The sequence below is a fragment of the Neolamprologus multifasciatus genome, chromosome 1 (assembly GCF_963576455.1).
Source record: "Neolamprologus multifasciatus chromosome 1, fNeoMul1.2, whole genome shotgun sequence".
Classification (NCBI taxonomy): domain Eukaryota; kingdom Metazoa; phylum Chordata; class Actinopteri; order Cichliformes; family Cichlidae; genus Neolamprologus; species Neolamprologus multifasciatus.
In genome coordinates, this window is record NC_140439.1 from 8,926,103 (window position 1) to 8,953,761 (window position 27,659).

At 39.3% G+C, this 27,659-nt stretch overlaps 1 protein-coding gene across 1 annotated transcript in view; it reads right to left on the reverse strand.

Annotated features, from left to right (window-relative positions):
• Positions 1-10,918: 10,918 nt before the first annotated feature.
• The window catches only part of hsd17b12b (hydroxysteroid (17-beta) dehydrogenase 12b), a 40,412-nt gene continuing 23,671 nt past the window's right edge, over positions 10,919-27,659 (reverse strand). The window contains exon 11 of the mRNA XM_085162469.1: positions 10,919-26,847. Coding sequence (XP_085018595.1) covers positions 26,740-26,847 — 108 coding nt within the window. The 3' untranslated portion in view covers positions 10,919-26,739. The remainder of the gene's footprint in view (positions 26,848-27,659) is intronic.

The following is a 27,659-nucleotide window of genomic DNA, read 5'->3' on the forward strand; positions in this document are numbered from 1 at the left end:
TTTTTTCCGCATAATCCATCATACAAAATGTAATCAAATGGAAAAATCTATTTTTAAAACTTGTTTTATTAGTTTTAATCTTTTAACTTTATGCATGAAGCAAAAAAATTAATTACATGCAACATTCTCTGACTGGAAGAAATTTGTTTAACCTATTTTCTGGATAATCCAGCACATAAAATATATATATTTTTTTGCATTTACACTCACTCTTTCAAAGAGATGCAAGTAAAACACAGCAGAAAAGAAATAAAATCAAAGATTCAGCGACACAGAGTCCTGTCGCTCGTAAATCTATTTTCACCTGTTTAGCAGGAGTACAGCAGGCGGATGTTTGCCCGGTGTTGCAGCAGTCATGTCGGTGGGAGGGATCTGGGGGTTTCTCTGTGAATTTCACATTCCTGTGGCAGCATGCTAGATACTTGCTCAGAAGTTTAGGGGGTTTTTTCGCTGGAAAAAGAAGTTTTCTTCCCACGCTGTGAACAGCAGACGCTAATGTTTTTGTCAATTTTTACTGAATCAAACTCAAAGTAAGGTCAGCACTTCCACGCTTTAAACACTACACAGTCATACTCTCCCCCGCACTCGATATATTATCCATTGTTGATCTGCACACAGATGTTTCCATGAATGTCGCATACGCTTAAGTCATTGTCATGAGACACTCTCACAAACAAAATCACGTTTTAGTAACGCAGTAACGCAGCGTGCTTATGGGAAAGTAACAGTAATCTAATTACTTTTTTGCAATAGTAATCTCTTACTTTACTCGTTACTTGAAAAAAGTAATCGGATTACAGTAACACGTAACGCATTACTGCCCATCTCTTATCTCAGGATGCTCTGCTGGATTGAAATCTGTTGACTACAGAGCCCACTTGAGTACAGTGAACTGATTGTCTTGTTCAAGAAGCCAGTTTGAGATTATTTGAGCTTCGTAACATGGTGCATTATCCTGCTCAAAGCCAACAGAAGAGGGTGACATTAAGGTCATAAAGGGGTAGTCAGGCTCAGCAACTGATGTGACATGTAAACAATGAAAATATTCTCCAAATCATTACAACACCGCCACTTACCTGAACCACTGATACAAGGCAGGATGGATCCATGCGTTTATGTCCCATCCAAATATTTCACTGCAGAAATTGAGACTCACTGGACCAGGCAACATTTTTCCAGTCCTCTATTGTCCAATTTTGGCAATTTCGTGTGAACTGCAGCCACAGGTTCTTCTTCTTATCTTATAGAAGAAGCACCTGGTAAGGTCTTCTGCTGCTCTAGCCAATCTGCTTTAAGGTTGGACGTACTGTGCATACAGAGAAGCTATTCTGCATGTCTTGATTGTAACAAGTGGTTATTTGGGTTGTTTTTGCCTTCCCCTCCGCTCAAAGCACTAGGGTGGTTTTCCTCCTACCTCTTACTTTAACAAGTCAAAAGAACTGGATTTTTTTCTCGCTTTCTCTTTTTCACACTGGACCAGCGTCTGTAAACCCTAGAGATGGTTGTGCAGGAAAATCCCAGTAGATCAGCAGTTTCTGAAATACTCAGACCAGCCTGTCTGGCACATTCAGTGTCAATGAAATCACCTTTCTTCCCCATTCTGATGCTGAGTTTGAATTTGAGCATGTCATCTGAACCATGTCTACTTGCCTAAATACACTGATTATGTTACTGGCTGTTGAGATATTTGCGTAAACGAGCAACTGAAGTGGTGTACCTAATGAAGTGATCTGTGCACTGTGTTTTTAGGGCTCCCAGTTAACTTTTCTATTTGTTGAGTTGTTTTTTAATTGTCAAGCTGTTAATGAAGTCAAGAGTTTACATCTTTATAATTGTATTGAATAAGTACCTCTTTTTTTTTTTCGTCTATCCCTGATTTTTTTTCTTACTTGGTTGCAGATTGGCTGTCCAATGTTATACTGTACACTGATGTTACACTGAAACTTCCAGTGTGGCCTTTGCAGGATGAATTAAGAATTAAATAGTGCATCTCTGAAGGGTTAGCTGTACTCCAAATTGGAATCTCTCTCCTCCTTGCTTCATTATCACATTCTGTGTGTGTGCGTGTGTGTGTGTGTGTGTGCGCGTGTGTGTGTGTGTCTGCATGGAGGCTAATTAAGAGGGGACAGAGAGAGAGAGAACAAGACCTCGTTGATGGAGATCAAATGAGAAGGACAGGAATGTGAGAATGCAGGAATAATCGGTCGTGTGATGAACGCTTACAGTGTCCTTGATGAATAGCGCCCATGCTTTGCTGAAAAGGATAAGGGGCGAGCTTGACAAGAGCCAGGGAAAAACTAGTCTTCTAAAAAAGAAGGGTTAGCCAAGTGTAGGAAGGAACCAAAGTAAGTAAAATCGGCTTAATTTGCCGGCTTGAGTCTTATTTGTGCCCCCATCCCTGACAGTCAGACCACATAGTGCAAATTAACTGGCCTGAATTCATTCTTTTGCCTTTCTTTTTGTTTACATTGGCTATATTTGTTCTCTTTTTGTTCCATTTTCTGTGGTACATGGGAAATGTAAGTGATGTAAGTAATGAATACATAATTGTAAGTGACAGATCCTGTTTTTTGGTTTGTTTTGTATTAATCTTATCAATATTTTCTTAATGTCATAATAACGAAAAGCCAAATCTGTAAATTCAAAGATAACATCTCAGAACTCAACTTTTCATTATCGTTAAACACCGAAAAGCATGAAATTCAAAATGCGATATTTGATTTGAGCAGCAAAGTTACAATCGAGAGTTTACAGATTGGGCATGTTAATAAAAATGCCATCTTTGATTTGCTTAGTAAAGTAGCCAATGAGTCACTTTTGTTGAATGACAAATAACTATTAATTTATCAATGACTCATTTACACACACAGCGTAGTTTAACAGCACAGGCAGAGTCGGATATGTGCCTCTTTCTTTCCGTCTCTATACTCTGGGAGGTCAATCAATCACTTTGAGTTTCCTTTAAATCCTTTGTGACAAGTGACCTTGCAAAATGGCTTTTGTCAACATCTCTGCATTGTAATTCATGCTAAACGACAGACTGTGACTGTGGCAGCGCAGCATCATTCAAAATTGGCCGTCTAATCTAATACAAAAATCCACTTTATTAAATAAACCATGTCCCATGCCATGTCTGAATGGAATCAGTGCTCTAAAGAAAAAAGAAAGTCCGATCATAAGTAGAACTTTCGCGATAGTGCTTTTAGGGCACAGGTTTTTAGCCTCCTGTCAGGTCTGCATAAGACAGCTGGGGACTCACCTTCCCCTGCAGACTTTAATATTTAAAGCATGTATGCTCTTAGCATGTAGATGAATGGGTCTGTTTCCTTTCTTCCAAGAACTCAACATAACCAATCATGCCAAAAGCAGAGAAAGTGTCACTTTGTGCAATCTGTATTTTAATAACGAAGAGGAAAGACATGAAAGCGTAGAAGAGATGCGTGTATGTCAGGACTCACGGTGACTGACAACAGAGTGTGTTGACTGGGCTCGGAGTGTGCGGGGGTGCATGTCCTGGGTGAAGTGTGAGAAGCAGAAAAGGTTATTTGTCACCAAAGCATAAAGAGGAAGAGAGAGCTGGCAAAAGAGGGGAGAAACAGTAGTGGCTTTTGTCAGTCATCACAAATGTTCCCTCTTTAGAGACAAAACTAGCAAACCTGGGAGTGTGCTATTTGAATGGCATTACAGTTTGTTTACTGTACTTGTACAATCACACTATCAATAGACCTTCTTTGTAGGTATTATTATAATCTCCTTGAAACAAAACTCGGCAGAAACACGCAACCTCTGATGAATAGGCTGCTGTCATGTAGACACAAAGAGCTCTGTAGGGTAACAGTGGGTTTTGATATTGAAGGCAAGACAATCCACACTGTCACATGATGCATAAAAGCACTGTGCTTTTTGACACGCACATGCACGCATATACACACTCATATGCATATCATTTAAAATGGTTATGTAATGCAGCTAATAAAAATAGCACCTCCAGTTTGGGATCGTTCTTTATAGATATATTTCAAACAAAGTTACAAAAGTAGCTGGAATCAGCGGAATATGTAGTTCAGACAAATATAGAAAATTATCCCGAAGGGAATGTTTTTTGTTTTGTTTTGTTTTTTACGATAAAAGAAACAAAAACAATGCAGGGAGCGTGAAAAATGTGAATACAGTTTGCATCCCGTGAAAACAAAAGTAATTCTAAAGACAGCTTTAGCTAAAAAGGAGGGCATTTTCAAAGTCTTGACAAATTACTCTAAGCTTAAGTGTAACCTCCTGAAAAACCAGAAAAAAAATAAAAAAAACAAAACATTTGTCTGTCTTCATTTACCATGGAAATATATTCAAATTATGCAGATTATCTTTGTCACCAAATAGGACGAAGAAAATAATGAAAAAAAAAAAAAAAAACCAGCTGCTGTGTAAATCCTTGCCAAATGTAGAGCTTGAGCATGTTGTGTGATTCATATCAGTTTGGCAGGTGGACAGTTTCTGCTCTGCACCATATCTTTATGTAACCTCTGTATCACAGAGAATCATTGTATATATATATTTTTGATTTTATTGCACAGTTAAAAAAACAACAAAAAAACAGTACAACAAAGTGTACATGTGGGATTATTGGCAGGATACATGGAGGAGGCAGCAAACAGTAAATTCATTTAGTGGTAGAATCAGCATTGCGTTGTGATCTTTTCCATCACAGTATTTCACTTTACTTAATAAAGTAATAATTGTGCTGGGGAAATACATTCTATGAAGCTTGATAAACACACAGTCTTGCGTTACAGAGTAATGCGTTAGTGTAATCATTTTACATTTTTTCAGTAACGCAGCCATGTAACATGTTACTGTACTAAATTCAGTAATCTCATTATAGTTACACTGGCACTTCAGTTATCTGCATGCCAGGTGGATCACAAGAAAACATTTTTTTTTTTTACCTCCTGTGCACTTCAGTAACAATCTCTTAAGTTTAGTTAGTGTGCAAGGAGGAAAGTGGTGGAGCAGTGCAGTGAGAAGGCTTTTGACAAGTGGAGATATGGTCATTACTTTTATTTTTATTGCACAAAAGAACAACAGCGTGACGGTAAAGTCCAAAGTGGGCGCAGGACAGACACAACAGCATTATACTGCTAACACACAACTTTGGCTCTTTGCAAGCATCTGCACAGACAGCATGCTAACACAAAGCTAGCCAAGAACCCAGAGTGATGTTAAAGCTGAGCGAATGCTGACCGCAGCCCAGCAGTCAGAACCTGAACTTCAACATGTAACAAACAGATGAGCAGTCACACGAACAGGTACTGTTGAGCTCGTTCTCAGCGTTGCTTTGTGTTGTCAGCTTTGTGTTCACCCATAAACACTGAAAGAACGCTTGTATGTTTGTCCTCATTAGGATACACATTTTTGTCGTTGTGGGACTGTAGCATCAGGTTTATATTGTTAAATAATAGTTATGTGACATGTGGCGTTTCAGGTCATTTTTCAGAGTAACGAGAAAGTAATGTAACAAGTAGTGTAATTAATTACTTTCTCTGGTGAGTAATTAAGTAACATACTACATTACTTTCAAGAAAAGCAATGAGTAATGTCTAATACACACACACACACATTTAATTTTGTTGGCTACAATAAGGCCTAAAGCCAAAAGCCACTCATCTATTTGTAGCTAATGATTTTGTTGTTAGCCACATTCCAGTCTCAGGTTCCACAAGTAAACTTCTGATATATTTACCATCCTGTTTTATGTCAGTCAGCAGTGTCCTTCACTTCCACTGGTTGATGCTTTAACCCAGCGGTCCCCAACCTTTTTTGCGCCACGGACCGGTTTATGCCCGACAATATTTTCATGGACCGGCCTTTAAGGTGTTAAGGTGTTAAGGTAAATACAACAAAATAAAACTAGTACCGGTACCGAAAAAAAGAAAATTTATTCATAACACATGAAAAAACCAAGGAAAACCGAGTAAACGATAAAAACGATAACAAAATAACGCTGAAAACCGATAAAAACCCTGAAAACTATACATTTCACACCTGAGCCTCAACTCTCGCGGCCCGGTACCAAACGACTCACGGACCGGTACTGGTCCGAGGCCCGGGGGTTGGGGACCGCTGCTTTAACCGCTTGCAGTGTAAACATTACAGATGAAGTGAAAGGTTCAGTCCTGCTCAAAAAGGTCACTTGCCCCCTCAGCAGATTTTTCCTAACATACTGTTAGACTTTTTTTTTTTTTTTCAAAAGTCATGAAAAAGTTTGGCTCCTGCATTGAAGTTTGGGGGCAGGGGGTATTTCAATGTGATTGTATTTACATGTGTGTGGAGAGTGTATTCATATCCAATATCCATTCATGCATATTATATCCATATGTGCGTAATCTGATCCATGCCACACTTGCATGTTGAGACGCATGTGGGCATAATCTGATTCGAATGCTTCTCAGAATTTTTTTCAGAGTTTTTAAAATGAAATAGCAGATTGTTGTTTCTCCTAGGTTGATATTATATCTAAGTGTGGCCTAACTGAGCTACTCTCCTTAACAGTAAATTAATAGAGAGTTTGGAAAAACTAATAAAAAGTGAATCATCTTCTGAAAATCCTTTTGGTATGACTGCAGTGTTTACAAAGGACATTGAATACTTAACTCTGCTGACAACAAATAGTTTGGTAGAATTTCAGATCCAGAAATAGAACATCGTGAGTAAGACTCTGCTCTTTGTTCTCTGTGTTTCGCATTAATAACAATGTAAAACAGTAAAAGTTTAAGTGTGAAGACTGGGTGTTGAGGATCTCTCTCACATGTATGCAGTATCCTTCACCATGCTCTGAAGTGCATTTGGAGAATCTGCTACAGTTTCAGCTGGACTGGCAGGTTATACCCAAGGAGTGTGAACGTGAAGCTTCAAACTTCTTAGGGAGTGTAATCTTTTATTTTGAGAACTGTCCAGTTACAGATGATTATGACTGTCTCATTTACTGTGACAGTGGGTCTTTAGAAAGAAAGCTTTCCTGGTTTTCTCTTACCATTTGTGTTCATGTTTGCATAACATGGCTAAAAGCTATTTTCACAGACTACTGAATATTTTAGCTTAACACAACGGGACACAGTAGGACACTTGATGAATACAGGAATGTGACCATCATCTGTGTTTATTATGTGTTCTGTGTTTGGTTCTTATCTATGTTTTGATCTTCCTGTACTTGCTTTTCCTTTTGAGTTTAGTCTAGTTTTTTAGTTCTTTGTTCCAGTTTCTGTTTGTGTTTATTTGTTCCCTCAGTGATCTCCATCTCACCTTCCTGTCATTCTGCCTATGTTAAAGTAATTCATGTTTTTGTGTTTCTGTTTAGTTATTGTCTCTCACTTTGTTTTATTTTGGTGGCCCTTTGCCTTTTCCGCTTTAATGTTTAGTTTTATTTTCTCTTTTGTCTCATTGTTTTAGATTATCTTCACCTGTGTCTTATTACCCTCCTGCATTCTGTTCCCCGATTTCCCTTATTTTGTATAAATAGAGGCGATTGTGGCTCAAGAGTTGGGAGTTCGCCTTGTAATCGGAAGGTTGCCGGTTCGAGCAGTGGACAGTCTCGGTCGTTGTGTCCTTAGGCAAGACACTTCACCCTACTGGTGGTGGTCAGAGAGCCTGGTGGCGCCAGTGTCCGGCAGCCCCGCCTCTGTCAGTGCGCCCCAGGGTGGCTGTGGCTACAATGTAGCTTGCCATCACCAGTGTGTGAATGGGCGGATGACTGGATATGTAAAGCACTTTGGGGTCCATAGGGACTAGTAAAGCGCTATATACTGTAAATACAGGCCATCTACCATAGTGATTCTTCCCTCAGTTGTTGTCTCTGTGTTTGTTACCTGCCTGGATTGTGCTTAGATTTGTGTGTGTGTGTGTGTGTGTGTGTGTGTGTGTGTGTGTGGACTTTACGCAGTTTGTGTCAAGAATCTGCATTTGGGTCCTCAGTCATGCACTTTGTGACAGTGATGTGTACGGTGGACCTGTGAGGTAAAACCTACTGCAACTTAACCGCCTAGGACCTGGGGTCCACATCACATTTTGGGTTGTCTAGACCAAAATACTAACTTTTGCTCCACAAGGGCCTGATATCCACTTACGAGGACATTATACTGTCACTGTTCTATTGAAATTTAAAGTGAATGTCCTCATATGTGGATCAAATTTTTCTCAGAAACAAAAATCAGGTTAAAAAAAATCACGAAATTCTTTGTTTTTACATTCATCAGGTCCCAATCAGCCCAAATAGCAAAGATAAATTAAAAATGCATGCCAAGAAAGAGTTCGGTTCTTAGAGGTTAAGAAAACACAAACATGTAGAAAAATGCACACAAAACAACAGAAGTACAAAAAATAAAAAATAAACACAGTGAAAAAGTTGAATAAAACCCAGTGTCAATAGGGACAAAAAATCACAAAACCAAATGGAAGTGTTTTAGTGGAGACAGTAATGTGACGGAACAGCTGCAGAAGTGATAAGCATGTGATACTTGATAAAAACAAACATTTATCCACACTATTATATTAATCAAGCCTTTGAAACCCATGTTACCTTTTATCTTTTGCTTCCCTGTCAAAGCCAGTGGTTCTTGCATGCTGTGCTGACATCAATGTACAGTCTTTTATGCTGTGGAAAAACTGCATTAGGATTTACATGTTTAATTATAGTGCTAGTTTGCATGAAACCCCACTGTAGCTGATCTGATCATGTTCAGCTGTTCACATCCTTTCAGTGTCACAATTGCAGGAAAAGGGTGAAAATAAATCTGAAGCTGGAATATCTGTGTGACAGACTTGATGGGTTAGATCGGATTATGCACACACAGATCACAGAAACACACACACAACTCTCCACACACATCTAAGCATGTGCATGCATTTGCATGCAGATTGTGAAACACAAATAGTTTTCCTGTAATAATAGCCCCATATATCTCCAGCAATCCTGGAAAGCATGGCTGAGGAGGATACTGATTTATGAGCATATGGGTCTATGTAAGTCAGATTTTGGGAAGTACCCCGTATGTCTCTGGGGCACTATCGGCCCCTGAAAACACGATTTCACTCACAAATTGCAAAACAAATAGAAATGTGCCGAGGACATTCTGCACTCACAGTCACTGACCCCAGTTGTCCCCGCGGACTAAGACTTCTGCACACAGAGAGGACCTCTCTCCTGGTTTGAGAAACACTTTGAGACAGATATTTTTATGATTTTAGCTACATAAAGCTATCAATGTACCATGCGTATATGATTTTTATTGTGCATATCAGGTTATGACGTAGTTCAGAATAGTTTGCTTATGATTGAATTTAGTGTTTTGATTTCCTTTTGCAGTACTGTTTCTAATTCCTTTGTTTGCTTTTTTTTTTACTGTGCATTACTTAATAATTATGTGACTGCAAGCACAACTGTGCACACTAGTGTCAGTATTAATGAACTCTCTATCTTTTTTTTAAAAAAGAAATAGCACAGTGAGTTGATAGACAACCAGCTTTGGCAGATATCCCTGGGTTGTCCATCCAGTTCATATGCTCTGGTGCTGACCCAGGCGACTTGCCTCAAAGTAGAGAGAAGCTTAACTCAGGATCTGCCTACTTTACACCACTAACAGTTATTTTGCTTGTTGTCAGTGTCTTTTTTGTGTAAAAGTCCCTTCCAACCATTTAAAAATAAGCATGGGAATTTTAATTTGCATAGCCAGTGAGCTGATCTGGCGTTGCCTTGGGTTGCTCAATCAGGTGCTTGTGATTGCACCAACAACGCTTTTAGGCTCAAAAAAGACCCAAACTCATGTATCAGAATCCAGTTGTGTTCGGTTGCAGACGCATTTTTGAAATGAGCAACCAACCGATGACACTGGACATTACACTGGAGATTATACAAGCTGAAGTCAAAGTGTATAACTGCAGCGGTCACGATTTTTTCCTGTCACATAGCACATAATAACCATAATTTACCTGGGAGGATATGACAGATATGATCAACATTGATGACTCAACAGTTTCTGTGCAGAGGCTGATATTTCTGGCTTTTAAGCCTCCATTTTTACACCTGTTCTGCAAGATAAAACTGCTTATCTCTTGGGGGAAGTTCAGGCTGTTAAAGCTGGAGGAGAAAAAAACTGATTGAATTAGAGGCGATATGCATATAGTTTGAGGAAATGGGACTACTAATTTAAAGTAAAAAAAACAATAGGTTAATGAACAATTACATTCCACAATACTCAGCATGTCAACATGACTAAAATAGGAAGAGGTAATTGACATTTGTGTTGCACTCAACACATTCTAAAAATAAATACATACAATTAACCTAAGCGAACAGAAAATGGAAGCGTTGTTTATGCTGCTGTGGAAAAGAAGATTAGTGGGGGTGAACTGCAGATGGTGTAAATGCATAAATTAATAGTCTTACCACTGCTCTGTCATTGAGGCACTGTGGCCATACTTTATATTGATACAGCACTATGTCATCACTCTAAAATGGTAAAGACGTTCTAATCACAAAGTTGGCTCTGCTTAGAGGTAATTGGAACATTTGCAGTATATTGCTCCATTTTCTCTTGGGAATCCAGTGAATAAGTCTCAGCACACTCACTATGCACCGGTCTTTTTCATTCATTACTGGTAACTACACTCACCTAAAGATAGTTACCTTCTATTCACTTTGCTTTTCACTCTTCTCTTTTATGGCTAAGATTCAGAAAACAGCCCGGGATGACTATAAAGATGCATGATGTAAGGCGTCTTTCATTATAGAAAGCAAAGTGAGTGTACTCGTCTCTAAACGCTGCATTGCTTCTCCTCATTTTCTCTTATTTCAAAGGATTGTTGCACCAGTCTGATTTTATTTCTTTGATTTATTTATTTATTTTTTTTTATTTTTTTGGGGGGGGGGGGGAGGAGGCAGGGGGGTTATATCAAAACTGAGATGTAGTGGTAAAGTAACATCAACAAGTTTAGGGGATCCTTGTGGGAACAGTGCATGTTTTTGTGGCTGATTTTACTGGAATTTGCACAAAGCCGTTTGCATTATAACTTATCTTAGTGATGCACTCTGTTGATGTCTAAATATGCACTCACCAACCACTTTATAAGTTACACCTTTGCAAGAACTGGATTAAACCCCTGCCCCCTCTATTTTTTTATTTTTTTTTTGCATTTTAATCTGCCTTTATTCTTTATGAAATAGATTTAACAAGGTGCTAGAAACGTTTGTCAGAGATTCTCGTCCATATTAACATGAAAGCATCACTACATTGAAATAGCCTGATGAGGCCATGTGAGTACAATGAACTCATTCTCATGTTCAAGAAACCAGTTTGAGATGATTTGATGTTTGTGACTTTGAGCTTTATGCTGCAACCATCAGAAGATGGATACACTGTGGTCATGAAGGTGTGGTGTCGTGTATGCATGAAGATCAGTTGGAAGGGGCCCAAAGTGTGCCAAGAGATTATCTCCCACCACTGCTCCAACAACAACCTGCACCACTCAAACAAAGGAGGAACACCAATCAAGACTTATCAGACCAGACCACATTTTTCCAGTATTCTATTGTCCAATTTTGGTGACCCTATATGAATTGAACCTGTTTCCCTATTCAGTGTTGTCTCCTGCTACTGTAACTGCTTCACAGCTGACAACCACCCCACAGCTTTGTGGGGTGGTTGTAGCTCAGGTGGCAGAGCAGATCAGCCACTAACCAGAAGATCGAGCCTGGGTGGTTCGATCCCAGGCTGCTCCAGTCTGCATGCTTGGTAGCCAATCTCGGGTGGGGGTGATGCCATCTCCCCCCTGACCTGTCGTTCTGGCTCCCCCTTGCCATAGCATGTGTGTTGTACCTCGTCAGTCTCTAGCTGTGAGAGCAGTCCCTTCTTCCAAATGTTGGAACACTGAGCTACAGTTGTTTAACCATCAATGTGGATAGTTGGTATCAAAGATTTGAATAGGTCCCTCATCCTATTCATGTAACCCCTTCCACCAAGTTTACAATAGATAGATAGATACTCACAGTGGACAGGAATGCTCAAAATTCATCTTGCAGTTAATGAGGTTACTTTAAATAAACACCTCAAGCTAAGTTTATTTTGATCGATTCAGAGTCCCTGATACAAACAAAACAAATATCTAGCTGTGCAGTATTACCTTAAACGAACTTCAATTCAATGCAGACTTCAATGTTGGCCTGCTGTGTGAATCTATCTAACTGACCGTGACGGATTGAACCATTTATCTTTGTTTTATTCAGTTTTTCTCTTTTAATAATATCACCTACTGAGCTGAATCACACAGAAAGACTTTCGAGTATCTCTACTATGAAATCCGCATTTAAAATGAAATTAACCAATCTTTATTGCAGTTGAAGCAGATATGTTGTTTGCGCTGTCTGTTTAAGCACTATTCAGCTCCTGTATTTTATTTTCAAGAAGCTCTAACTCTATTATGCATTGTTACAAAGGAAAACATCATATGGGAGTGTTTCTAATGGGAAAGCAAAAAAAAACCAAAACAGCATTGACTAGTAATATCTGGCTTCAAAGCCCTTTGTAGCAGTCTGGAACACGGTTAAAACTTCTGTTCCTTTAAAAATAAATCTCTTTTTTAGTTTTTGTTTTGTTCCACTTACAAGCCTTATAGTCCTATTAGATTGCTCGCCTCTCTCTTCTCATCTAACAAAAAAGAATGGCTGATTGCTTTGGGGCGGGCAAAGTCCCACGGAGTAGCTCAATTATTGACTTTGCTAAGTCAACCTTTAACGTACAAATCTTGCTCAGACTCTTGTCCTTGTGGTGGCCAAGGGCCCACTGAAGGCACGCATTCGGCTCACAGTCCAGCAGACATTAATTCCTCTCAATCTTCACACTCAATTTAGTCTTGAATGTTCCTGCCAATATGGCTGAGCCTTGGAATTAGAAGTGGTAAATTATACAAATAACCCCTTAATAGCATGTCATGCCTGAAAGTGAACCCACCAACATGGCACCGATTTGCAGCATTGCAAGTGAAATGGAAGGGCAAGGCCAATCATGTACGTACATGCGCTCAGCCAGCAAACTACGCTTGGATAATGAGGATCGGTGCCCATAACACACAAGTTTGTACAATGTCTATTTGTTTGTCGTTATTTTCAGCTCGTCATCCCCACAGCCAACACAATTGCATGCAGCTAGCGTGGGAGAATGGCACAAATTGTGCCTGTGGTGACAAAAATCAATTCTGCTCTTCTATTTGACCCCATGATTGTGTCAAGACATAATTAATTGGAGATTTATAATAGTATGAGAAGGCAGGCTCTCAGAAGGACTGAATTCGTAGACTGGGTTTTGGGGAAGGATACAGAGGATGCATACCTCTCAATATTTAGAGAACCACAGAAGACCTCTTGAAAAATTACTATAATGCTACCCATCAATGCCTCCAATTTTCAGTTATAATACAACCACAGAACCTTTTGTTGGAAATATAATTATTCGCACTACACACACAGACACGCACACACTCACACACAGTGCAGTGAGTAGCATTGTATCTATTCCTCTACTCGGCTTAGGTCTTCTGTGTACACAGGCAAACTGGAGCCAGGAAAGGAGGAAAAGGAGGTTTGATTTTTGGACATGGGATGGGAAGATGATAGGTATTGGTAGATATTTTGCTAATTAATATTGAGGCAATATTCCCTTCTCTTTTTTGTTTCCAGTGAACTTCATTAATGTGGCACATTATTAAACACAGGAATGTGTCTTTTAACTGGATGCTTATTAGGGGTAACCCTTGCTTCTCTCTCCTCAACTCAGCAGTTTCGAGTGCCCAGTTTACTAGGAATACCTTTGGAAAAACCTGGAGCATATTCCAGCCCTCCGAGAGGTGTCTTTATTGCTAAACAGAAGTGCCAAAACTCAGGATTAAGAGGAGGTTGTCAAATGTCATATTTATGAGGGCAAGGGGTAAAGGGGCAAAAGGTTTTGATCATAATCAGAAACCATCAAGCCCTTTATGTACATAACATGGGCAATTTAAGGTCTTTACACAACGGATGTGTGGGGTTTTTTTTGTGCATTAAAAATATTTGTTGGACTCACCTATTTTTTTAATACAGCTATTCTCACTGAACGAATTTGTGGCATTTATGTTTTTTGAACCAAGCAGGATTTTTCGATTCTTTCAGATCCAAATAAACAGATCTGACCAATGAGCCCACTGCATTGGCATTATCTCAGACAGCAACTAGACGCTTCTCCAGGTTAGTCGGCTCTCTAAAGTTATTTCTTTGGCCCCTCAGATGTGGTCCCATCTCTGCCAACTAGCTAACCAGCTAACATTTGTTTGGACTGTGGAGAGAAGTCTGAGTACCCTGGAGAAACCCAAACAGGCACAGGGAGAACATTAAAACTCCATACAAGAAGGCCGTGAACCCTTGAGAGCTAAACTCTACACCACTGATCCGCTAATTTACAGTAAGTGGTGTCCCATCCAAGCGTTAACTTCGCCTGATGCTTAGCTCCTGAGATCAAATCACTCTCATGGTGGTGTGGCAATGAGCCGCAAAGTACAGAAGAGTAAATTGTGAATGTGTGTAAGTTGATTCAGTAGAGATGGTAATCTAAACAAAATCTATTTACAATTTGGAAATATTAAAAAAAAATCTTGCCTTTATGTGCTACCTTAAATTGTGAGGAAAAAGCATTAGATAGAGCACTGTAGTGAAATGTTTGAGTGCTCCTGACTTCCTTCACCATCATTTGCTGATTTTCCTCAACATTCAACCAAACTGTATGCTACTGACCATTTAAAACAAGTGTTTCTGAGCGCTTAAAAAAATGAGCATCAGAACAGGATATCACCAAAATAGCCAGTGTAAAGTGGGATTTTTGAGCAGCTGTTGTGTAACTCTTCATCAAAACTGTGAAAGAAATAGAAAAAAGGTCATATTTATTTCCTCTTTAAGATGTATAATTTTTTTCAGGCAGCCAGCTCAAGTAGAAAAAAGAGAGCATGTTGAGAGTTGATATTTGGAGACTGAGCTTGTCATTCACTGCAAGCGAAAGCAAGCCTCAGCATAGCGGCAACTGGGGAGTGACGATAATAAAATCCCCCTAGGGAAACTTAGACTTAGAGCCTACAGGTGGATGCTGAGGTGAAGGTGTGTTTATGTGGTGGTTTATGAAATGCAACAAGAGAGCAGCTGTGGCTGCTGCAATTTTTTTTTTTTTTTTTTTTGCAGCACAGTTAGAGAATTAGCCAGAGGCAACAACCACCATTCCCTTTCTGGGTGCCTAAAACCACAAGGGAATATACTTTTTAGTGAAACGAGAAGGACAACTCTAAATCTAGCCTGCCACCTGATATGTAGCAGGCAGGCTGAGACACATCAGTTATGCAGCTGATTATTATGAGCTTATACATATTAAAATCACAAAACCTCAGGCTTGGAGCTGGCAATCTCCTCATGAAATATAGCTATAAGCAGCTGATGACCACCAATAGACGGATACAAAGCTGACAATGACTGCAGTTGAATGAAGGAGCAGTGAAAAGGTCAAAGCAGCACACTGCAGCCAAGATGTAATTAAGATACGAAGAATAGTATAGAAATGCATCACAGTTTCACTGAGTTCAAGTAGTTTTACTGGTCAGTAAGTATGAGGAGTGCAGAGACATTAAAACCACATTACAGTACACTGTAAATAGGAAATGTGTATTCTCATAGATGTTACTTATTTTACCAAGTCTTTCTGTCATTTTTAAATACATTAATCTTCAAAAGTCACGAGCTCTGCTCATTTCTTGGAAACATGGAAATACAATTCATTCACACAAGTCATTAGCTTGAACTCTCTTAGACAATTGTCTTGTTATTTCTTTAAGTAGTCTTCAGATTCTGGGAAGGTCAATCCATGATCTTTCACACTGGCAGTTCGACTGTTGGGAATGTTTTTTTCTTTATTGTACTATATATTTTTCTTGTTTCCAGTCGAATCAAAGATGCTTTCTAGATGGTATTGCATGATTCATCAACATCTAATGGTATTTTTCTCCGTTGATAATTCCATCAATTTTGACAAGATCCCCAACAATGCTTGTTAAAAATGAGCCCCAGGCCATTACAGAGCCTTCATCATGTTTTACAGATGGCTGTAGACACTCACTGTACCTCTCTTCTGACCTGCTGTTTCGATATTGATGGTGATTTGATCCAAATAAAATTGCCTTTATTACTTTATATTACTTGGAATACTGACTTTGGCATGTCTCTTCCTGTTTGCCTTTCTTAAAAATGTCTTCTTAACAGCCACCCACTGAGACCATTTCTGATGACAATTTGGCAAATAGTAGATGGATCAAAGGAAGGTCCAGAACCATTTTTTAGATCTTGTATTTGATCTTTGCTGGACCACCCCCCCCCCCCCACACACACACACACACACACACATTTTCTGTAGAACCAACTAAAGAAGGGGAAATGAATTATATGTGTTTGTGAAGGGTGGAAAGAAAGCAATATTTTTTTAAAAAAAAATTAAAGTATTGCTCAAGGTCTGTTTAAAAATGACAAAAACTCTGGCTCCTTTCCTGGCTTTTGCACAGTAGTATACATGATCATATAAGTAAAATTTCAACATGAAAAACTATACAAATAAAAAGTCTTCCTTAAAAAATAAAATCCAGTCATTCTTTCATCATTATACAAATGTTTATTTTCATTTAAGAGATTAAAAATGATTGACTCAATCGTCAAATGACCTCACACATACGTTTTAACCAATAACTTTTCATAAATATTATTCATTTTTTGTAAATTTTAATGTCCTTTCTTCTTTCTTAGATCATATATTAGTTACTAAGAAAGAAAGAGAGAAAGAAAGAATAACCCATATAACTCACATACAATTACCTTTTAGTTGGTTTGTGCAAATTGTGATAATGATCAGAGTCCAAGACAGCAGTATGCCCACATCCCTAAAACCAATGTACAATATTAATCGCTACACAGCGTTCAAGTTTACAATGAGCAAAAAAGGAAATCCTCCTCAAACAACAGTAAGAAGCAGGTTAGGGGGAAAGCTGTGCAAAATCATTTCTACCCCCAACATAATTAGCCTATTTATGTATAATTACTAAGCTGAATCAGCAGTGCATTCTAATGCACATTACAAACAATTAGAGCTCTAATAACATTAAACTCGGCCAAAAAAAAATCCTGCAAATAAAATGAGTACAAATAAAATGGCCTACTATTGCTATTGTAAACCTAGCCAAGGGGAGCTAAGGGCCAGTGCACTCATAGTTCTAGACGCAAGACCAGATAAAAAGAGAGGGTTGCATCAGGAAGGGCATCTGGCTTGAAATCTTGGCATAAAGAATGAGATTTCCATACTGGATCAGTTGAGGCCCGGGTTAACGACGACTGCTTCTGGTGCTGCTGGCTGACAGGGTGCCATGGAAACTGTGCTACTGCTGGCCAAAAACAAAGAAAGAAGAAAGGGGCAGCGAGAGAGAAGCAAAGGAGTTTGGAGGTAAGGGAAGAGACTTTAAATGTAAGAGCTATGGCTGGTAAAAGGAGAGAGCTGGATGATGTGATGGAGAGTAGGAAGGTAGATTTGTAGTGTGTTCAGGAGACCATGTGGAAGACAAGCAAGGCAGGGGTGGACTCCTATCTGTACCACTGTATAGATAGGAAGAGAAATAGAGTATAGGCTATATTGAAGACTCTGTGAATAGTTTTTCTGAGGTGAAGAGAGTGTCAGAGAGGACTGTGAGTTTGAAGCTGGAAATCAAAGGGGTAATGATGAATGTTGTCAGTGTGTATGCCCCACAGGTTGGATGTCAGATAAAAGCAAAGGGGAATTTTGGTGATTGGAGCAGACTTCAGTGGACATTTAGTTGAAGGGAGCAGAGGTGTTGGGTAGGTGTGGTGTTGAGAGAAATACAGCAAGACCGATGATGGTGGATTCTGTGAAAAGAATGAAAATGGTTGCATGTGGGTTGCTGCACACAAGTGGGCTGCATCTTATGCAGAAGGTGCAGTCTGAAAGAGATAGGAGCTTGTGAGTTGTTGTGTCAGGGGAGAATATAGCTAAGCACCACTGGACAATAGTTTGTTGGATGGCTGTGGAAACCAAGAAGAGGAAGCGAGTGAAGGTAGAACCAAAAAAGAATGTTGCAGAGAGCCCAGGGAGGAGTAGAGACAGGCTCTGGGTGGTAGGGAAACCTCACCGGATGACTGGGACAGTGCAGCTGTGGGAGACAAGAGAAACTACTAATAAGGAAAGAGGGCAAGGAGACTTGGTGGTGGAAAGAGGATGCACAGGAAAGAAGGTTAGCCAAGAAAAAGTGATAGTCGGGGAGGTGAAAGTAGACAGGAGTAGTGGGATGCTAGACATACAGCAAAGAGAAAGGTGGCAGAGACAAAGTAAAAAGGTTATAGTGAGTTTTATGTGAGGTAGGATACTAAACTAGGAGAAAAGGACTTGTTCTGTTTGCCTTTCAAAATCAAGCTGGAAAGGATGTACAACAGGTTTAGGTGGTTAAGGATAGAGATGGAAATGTACGAGCAGATAGCAGCAAGAGTGAAAGGAGAAGGTTGTGAGACCTGCTATGATGTATATTTTGGAGACAGTGGCACTGATGAAAGACAGGAAGTGTAACTGGAGGTGGCAGAGTTGAAGATTTTCATTGGAAAAAAAATAGAATGAACAAGATTAGAAATGAGTGTATCAGAGGGACAGCTCAGCATGAGTGTTTTGGAGACAAAGTGAAGAGAGCCGAGGCTGAGATGGTTTGTCCACGTGCAGAGGGATAGAGGATATATTGGACAAAGGATGTTGAAGATGGAGCTGCCAGTCAGGAGACAAAGATGAAGACCACAGAAAAGACACATGGATGGACTGAAGGAGGACATAATGTGACAAAAGGGGATGCTAGAGATAAGGAGAGATCCACTGTGATCCACTGTCATGACCCAAAAGAAAGCAGCTGAAAGAAGAAGAAAAGAAGAGACACAGGCTATTGTGCACCTATAATAACGATGTTCAGTTGATATTAAGGGGTTCAGAGTGTGCCAAGAAAATATCCTCCACCACAGGTCTGCAACAGACTAGAAGTGAAATTGTAAAGTGCTTTGAGGGTCTCGAAAAGCACTATATAAATGCAATCCATTATTATTATTATTTTGATGCTTTCTTGATGTTTACCTTACCATTCAAATGCAGAAATCTCATTAGCCCCAGCAGCATTTTTCCAATCTTCCATTGTCCAATTATGGTTAGTCCGTGCAAACTGTAGCCTCAGTTTCCTGTTCTTAGCTGATACGAGTGGTCTTCTGCTTGCTTCAAGGTTTGACATGTTGTTCTTTCAGAGAGGCTCTTCTGCATATTTCAGTTGTAACATGTATTTATTTGCATAACTGTTTCCTTCCTATCAGCTCAAAGCAGTATGGACATTCTCTTCTGACCTCTGGCATCAAGAGGAGATTTTCACCCAGATAATATCACTGGATATTTTCTCTTTTTTGAGCATTCTCTGTAAACCTCAGTCCAGCCCATCTCGCACCAACAACCACCATGCCGCACTCAAAGTCAGTAAAATAACCTTTTTCCCCATTTTGATGCTCAGTTTAAACTTCGTCATCTTAACTATGTCTACATGCTTAAATACACTGACTTGCTGCCATCTGATTGGCTGATTTGATATTTGTGTGTACAAGTAGTTGAATAAGCATACCTAATGAAGTGAGAGTATATGGGAAAAAGTAAAGAATGTAGCATGCACGAATGCTACACAGCACAGTATTTATAGTCGAAGTCATTTATAATGTCTACATGGACGCTTAAAATAATAAGAATAATAATTGATCAAACTTAACAATACAGCATAACACACACACACAAACACACACAATCTATGACTATAAATCAAACTATAAAAACTTTTTAAACTTAAGCTGCTGTGTTAGTTTAAGTTTCATTTGTGCTGTAGTGTGCTAAAACCAGATAAACTAGCCTTTGAAATGCATCCTATTAGAGTGGTCAATTACACATGACCTGGCATAACATGAACCCAGTGATGTTAAGAAAAATACAGACAATAATGTCACCATTAGTTTACTCTAAATGAACTCCATTAGTCACTCTATGCCAGAAAAACAGCAACAGTGGTAAAACAAAAAAACAACAAAAAAATACCATATCTAAGTGCAACCGTAGAAATGTTGTGTGCAACTAATTTAATAAATGCAAAAATGGGTTATTACAAAAAGTACAAATCTATTCCATTTATCCTAATAATGTTTTTTTTCTCTTTATTTATTAAAAGGTCAAATAAGGTGAATTTAATTGTTTTTAATTCTTTAAACTCAAATGTTTAAACCTTTTCATTTTTCTATTACACCTAATGTTTATACAGGTGTATCAGTGTGGTCATTTATTTCTACTGTGAACAAATTTCTTCATATATCAAGAATACCATTTATTACATGTACCAAATGCTACGCTGTTGGTACATTCTGTCCTAATTCCACTTTATAGTTAGAGGAAAACCCTAATCTAGCAGAGGACTTTGTAGTTTTCTTTCAGTACCCTAAACAAGGAAATTCCACAGGGACAAATAGTTCTAAAAACCCTGCAGCTTGCACTGTGCTGTCGGTGAATGTTTTTCCAGCCATGACGTGTGATTGTGCAGTGTCCTTCTTGTCTCGCAAGCTGAGCTTGGCTGTGGCAGGGTGTCTTGGGACACTGGACAAAAATATTTCAGAAATGCTTCAATAAACTCAATATTTGTCATGTCTGCTCTCAACAAGAAGGTCGGAATTTGAAGGAAGCTGTCTGTGCGGCGTTTACATGTTCACCCTTTGTACTGCATGTGTGGGTTTCCTTCCTCAGAGGCACAACTGCATACAGGTCAGCAACTCCAAATTGCCTATAGATGTCAGGGTAAGTGTGGTTGTCTGTCTGTGTTAGCCTTATAACAGATTGGTGATTTGTCCTAAGGTGGACTCAGAAGTGCACAGAGTCTGAGCTCTTTTCCACATAATGTCAGTCTTTATATATCTCTAAGCCTAGCAAAAAAGTGACCACTGGAACATTTTTCCAGACTTTTTCCCAAAATCTTCTTTACAGCATTGCTTCGGTTCATTGAGGTTTCATTTCATGTACTGCCCTTATAAGACCCCCTCATAGCATTTAAGTTCAGGTTGAGGTCTGAACCTTTACTAGGCCATTGTAACACCTTGATTCTTTTCTTTTTCAGTCATTCTATTGGAGATCTAGGACCATTCGCTTGTTCCATGACCCATTTTCAGTCGAGTTGTATTTGTTGGACTGGTGATGTTACATTTGGATCTAGAATACTTTGGTACACAGAGGAATTCATGGTCAACACGGTGAATTCAAGGTGCCCAAGTCCTGTGGCTGCAAAACAAGCCCAAAAAAAATCATCATCCCTCCACCACCGTGCTTAAAAGTTGGTATGAATTTATTTTTGTTTCTCTTCTCTTCTCTTCTCTTCTCTTCTCTTTCACAGGACTCTATAGAATCACATGAAACCTTTCTTTTTCAGCCTGTGTATGTATATATAATTACCTCCATTGCTTTTTCAAATTACAATGACAGTCTAAGGGTTTATTGAGGGCATTCCTGTACATAGCTTTTAATGAATGAGTAATAAAAATATTCATTATTTTACTTTGAGTAATTCTTTTTTCTTAATATGAATGATTTAAAACCAAATATTTGCGGCCTCCAGTCTGGTGGGAAAAGTTTTGTTGGGAAGGAAGCGTCTGACTTGAACACCACTGCAGTGATCGCAACATTAAGTGACGGAGCAAAGGGAATTAAAAGAGTTGTTTGCCAGCATGCAGAAATCTGAAAAAGCTCCTCCACAATGAAATGATATTTACATAACAACCAAAAATTAAACAGGCTCCAGATGGCATACAGTATCTGTAATTGAATTCATTTATACAGCAGACATCTGCAGAGTGTTTTTCAAAAAAAAAAAAACAACTTTTTTTTCTTCACTATTTTCTAAAAATTCACTGAGAAATGGAGAAACAGCAAGTGAACCCATGCGTGATTCAAACAACTGTTCATTCATTCATTCTGTGTAACAGCTCCTTTACTAAGGGTTTGTTTTTGCCTTTGAAACACTATCACATTTATGAGAGTGCAAAGATGAAGCAGAGCCGGAGCTTGATAGTGCAGAGAACCTTTTTGATAATCAAAGCGGAAAGAAATCAGTCACATGATGGGAAAAAATAAGAGGTGAAAATCCTTCATCACCTTTTTTATGTGTGTGTTGCAGCAGTGTAGCTGTTTCTTCACAATTCATAACTGCTGCTTTTGTTTATTTCTCAAAGATAAAGTTGAGTTATATCTGCAGAGACACGGATAATTTAAAGATTTCAGCTGTGAATATGGCGTTAAGCTGGGCTGTTGAGTAGGACAGTATACTGTGCGCTTTGTAGCTCAAAGAAAGTGTGTCAATAGTGCCACCGCCTGGTTAGCCCTGGAAAAAAAAAACCTAATAGCTTGTAAATCAACATTCCTCCTCAAAACACAGCTTCTACTATAAGGTATGAATAATTGTAGCATATTGATGTACTGAGTGTTTTTCTCAGCTTTAACTGGAAATTTTATATATTAATTACAGACAGGCAACAAAATAAAGGTTCAAACATAAAGTTTTTATATGAAATTCAAAATCTTAACAGCAGGCAGTATGAACACAAACAACAAGGAAGCTAATCGTGTTCATGACAAATAGCAGTGCGGCTCGGTGATGGTAAATCTGTGCACATATTAAATACAATAAAGGTCATTTTGTTCTGACAGTGTAGATAAAATATATGAATATGCCAGTACCTTTGAACTGGCTCTATGATAACAAAGAGTTCTCAATGTCTTCACTCAGTGCAGTCTCTGCTGCCATGTTGGCATGTACTGTATGTTCTCCAACAATGATGGTGAAAAAACCACCACCCACAGAGGTTTCATGTCAGCACAGTCTGCATCCATAACACTGTAGACATCTGTTGGTCCAAACGGGTTGTAGGGAAGCCAAATAGGTCAAACATGTCACAGTCGTGCTAGAACTCCCTCTGGATCAGCTCATCTGGTACTCCTCCTCAGGCTCTCCACGGTCTGCAGGAACGAGCGCAGGGCCTGGTCCTCCTCTAGGGTGGAGCAGTCCTCCTCCTCCTCCTCGATGATGCCACACTGCACGCAGCGGAGGCGGGGCTCACGTTGTCCTGCCCTGCAGACACAAGCTGTGGCCAGAGACTGGGGAAACTCCTCCATCACCAAAGGCAGCAGATGGGCAGGGAGCGTGTCCATGCTGGTCGCCATGGTGAACAGTGGCCCAAATGTGAGGATGATGAGCTGTAGACAGTGAAGCTCTTAAGGGAGACGGAAGCGTAGCATGTACGACTTTAAAGGTTTTGTTTTAAAAATTCTTGAGTGTCAAATCAGCCCGGACTGATTTGGGACAGACAATGCAAAAATAAATTAAAACAAAAAAAGAGTAAAATTTATAACAATATGAAGTAGTCAATCAGCAAAAGCTGGCTGACATCTCTCTGAAGGTTCTGCTTGATAAGATGATGTGAGAGATCCTGTTTTAGCTCCTTTTCCAATCTGCTCGTCGTTCTTAAAACTCTGCTGTGAAATTACAAAGTGCAAGTAAGCAGTGGAGTCTGATTGCCACTGAGATCTTCTTTATATACATCTCCGCAGCCCACTCGCTTCTTCCTTTGGGCATCCCTCCACACAGAGCTCCTCTCCCCTCCTACATTCTCTGTGATGACACATTTCCGCAGCTTCCATACCAGTGCACCGGAATAATCTCCCAGAAACTGTTGGCATGGGAACCGGACAGTGATGTTTGGGAGGGAAGAGGCAGAACAGTGAAAAAGCAGCACGTTGGTATGGACAGTGAAAAATGACAAAAATGGTAAAAAGCCACTTTAGGAAGCTATGTGAGCTGGTAATTAGCACGCACAGTGTTAAATATAGGTATGTAAGACAAATTCATTACACAGTAGAGTTTACAGAGTTTTTACATTTAGGTGTGATGGTATGTGATACACACACACATTAACCACAGGCTGTACATAAAAGGCTACCAACTGATTTGTGGTTGGCTTTTTTGGAGCCAGAAGTGACCACATTTAGACAAGATGATGGATTTGAAAATTATCAGATTAATACTAGTAAGCCTTGTAGGCAGGGTACATCCATAGGCTGTGTGCACAGACGCCTGCTAATGCACAGATACCACACTAATAAGATAGTAGAATTCCACAGAGGCACCTCAGACTTATTGGACAGTGAAATTAACCACACAGCAAGGAAATACACGATAACCACAGCTGAAAGGTCCACTTGTGCGAACATGATGCAGAGTTAAAGCTTCAATAAAAATGTAGCAATTTATCTTCTTCTTCTGTTCCATTTAGGGGTTGCCACGGTTGCCATACTTTGTTCACTATATCCTTCCTCTGCATATGTACAAAACATCTTAGACTTTCCTCTCTTTAAAAAAAAAAAATATATATATATATATATATATATATATATATAACTAAATAAATCCCTATCTGCACAAGTGTGCAGGTGTTCAGTTATAGAGACCAAACTTGTTTTACGTTCCAGGGTCTGAACATGATGTAAAGTTTGGCATTTTAACATAGGAATCAGTGCGGTCGACTCTCTTTTCAAGGCAGCCTCAAGTGGGCATTTCAGGAACTGCAATTTTTTGGTACCTGATGACTGTCTACAAAGCTAATTTATATTTTAACCAACTATAAATACTAAAGAATAAAATTTAAAAAAAAACTACAAAGACCTAAGACCCAACTGACACATTTGATTAATATAGTTTAAAATACATGAGGCATACTGTAGTCAGCTGTCACTTCACAGCAAGGAGGTCCCGAGTTTGAGTCTGCAATCTGGCCAGGGCCTTTCTGTGTGGAGTTTTCATGTTCTCCTGGTATTTCCGTGGGAGCTCCGGCTTCCTCCCACAGTCCAAACACATGCAATTAGTGGGGTTAGGTTAACCTGTGAGCCTTAATTGCCCCTAGGTGTAAATGTGAACGCGAATGGTTGTCTGTCTTGCTGTGTTAAGCCCTGCGTCAGATTGGCAACCTGTTCAGGGTTTAATCCGCCTCTCGCCCTTTGGTGGCTAGGATAGGCTCCTGCCTCCCTACGACCATGATAAGAATAAGTGGAAGAGAATGGCTAGTTGGCTAAAATACACAATTCAAAATGCCAGTTACGAAAAATGCTGGTGGCTACCAGTGCTACCCCTCAGCTTCCTACTAGATACTCCTATGGCTATAAATGTGAAAATCCTAGGTGATTTTCAGAAACATGACATCCAGGTCACTGAGATTCAAACTCACCCAAGATTTTTAGTAGATCAATTTGAAAATCCTACATCATCTTCTTCTCGATTTATCATATTCACAAACTTGCGTGTCCACGTTGCCTTCCCAGCGGGATGACAACAATGCTCTATCAGCCTTTTACGGCTGAGGGGTAAAAAAGGTGACTGAACACAGGACATCTGGACAAACGACTGGATGAAGTTAGTTGAAAAGCATTTTTATTGACATCTGCAACGACAGTACACCTTAACAACATTTAAGGTGTTGTTAAGGTAAACAACATTTACCTCTACTGCCATACTGGATGAAGTCAAAAATCACAAAAGAATGTCAAAGAAAAGTCAGATTAGACTTTTTTTTCTGCTTTACTTCATCTGTACATGGGGTACAACATTTCAGCGAATCCAAGACTGAGAAAAAAAATAATACGTCGTCTGTAAAGATGGAGATAAATGTTGATGTGACCCACTTACTGCATAGAAAAAAAAAAATAAGCCACCCACTCATTTATTGTGGAATAAAATACATTTTTGGAATTTCGAGTGTGCTGTGAGAATGACACGGAAACTCAATCATGACTGTAAACAAAACACATTTTTAGTATTCTAACCATCACAAACTCTCCCTCTATGCTCTTCAAGTTTATACACGCAATGTATAGTTGGGTTAAATGACAGCAGCACCTTCGCTAACCCATCAACAGTAGAGGAAGTTTAAAAAAGAAAAAGGATGTTTTTGAATAAGCATGTGGTACTTTTCAACAGAAAGTTGTGCGTTTGCAGACGACAACAATGATGGAATTAAGGAAGTTTTTAACATCACAGTAGAAATGGTTGAAAAAATAAACTTTTCATAAGTCTTGATAACTCACTAAGTGCTTTCAAAACAGTAAGCGCCTCCAGTTTTTATTAAGCAGCTTGAAGCTAGTCCACAAACTCACAGGAGGTCTGAAACAACAGACACGTCCAAATCTTTTAAATCTTCTCCCGCGGGGTTCATTTTTTGATTACGCTTTGCAGACAGATGGTTAGTTTTTTTTTTGTTGTTGTTGTTGTTGGTTTTAGTTTTAACATTAGTGTCCCATTCATTAAAGCTGTTCACTTAGTAAAGAGCAATGCTTTAATCAATATTGTTTGCACAACTGTTTGGATTGAATGCTTTTAATGTGGCCAGATACTGCCTCACATCATCTATGAGCTAGCAAATATCAGAGGGAGACAAAACTGAGATGTTTGCCCAGAAACTGTCACGTTCATTTCAGCTCGGGTCCGTGATGATGATGATGGTAGTCGGACGAGTCGTTAATCCCTCTGTCTTGGCCTCCACCAATCCGTCTACCCCTGCTTCTGCTTCTTGAGGTAACGAGCGCGCTGGGACAGACCCATCCCCATCACGTGGCTGTTGAGGATCTTGGCTGGGAGCAGAGCTGTAGTCACCCAACCCTACAGAGGGAAATTACATGGTCAGCTGGTGGCATTTACAAATAACAGATTAGCATTCATTATTAATTTCCAACCCACAGGAGCAACAAATGTGGCGAGCACGTTTGCGCGCAGGAAAATTCCGGCAATTGTGCCGTTTTAATGCCTGTGCCCTTTTCAAATTATGCTTGAACTACACGCCTTTTAGTACAAGTCCCTGCAATAACTGTGTATTTTGCATAAAGATCATAAAACCATTTCAGCATTATGCAAATCTTTTCTCACTGATGTCATCAAACGCTACACAGACAATCCCATGGTTCCTTTAGAGCCAGTTGTAAAATTCTATCTCTCTCCCCTTTGACTCTATGGGTAAATTCATCTAATTTGCATGCTACACATCATATACTAACAGGCAGCTCAAATTAAACGTTTCTGCTTTAGCCAAAAAGTCTGTTACCTTACCTTTAAAGACAACAGTATCACACTGATTTCAATTATGATTACAGTAAACTTATTTTACAATCAAGGAACAGTTTAAGTAATAGAGCCTTTCAGAGACTTAGAAACACATCCAGATAATTACTAGTAATTTCCTTTTTCCCCCTTTTCATTTTTCATGCTTTATTTACTTTAAAGCTGAAATTCATTTCTTATCTAAAATGACATATTATTAAAACCGAGGGGGTTGTAATCATGGAAAGCCAGTGTGACTTTTTGTGTCAGCTTTAGGACAAAGAAAATCACACTACGGCCATCTGTATGTGCCAGTGAGCAGCGTGTACTGGACCTCCTCCACTGTGTGACAAAGACAAACCCTCAACTTGTGTGAG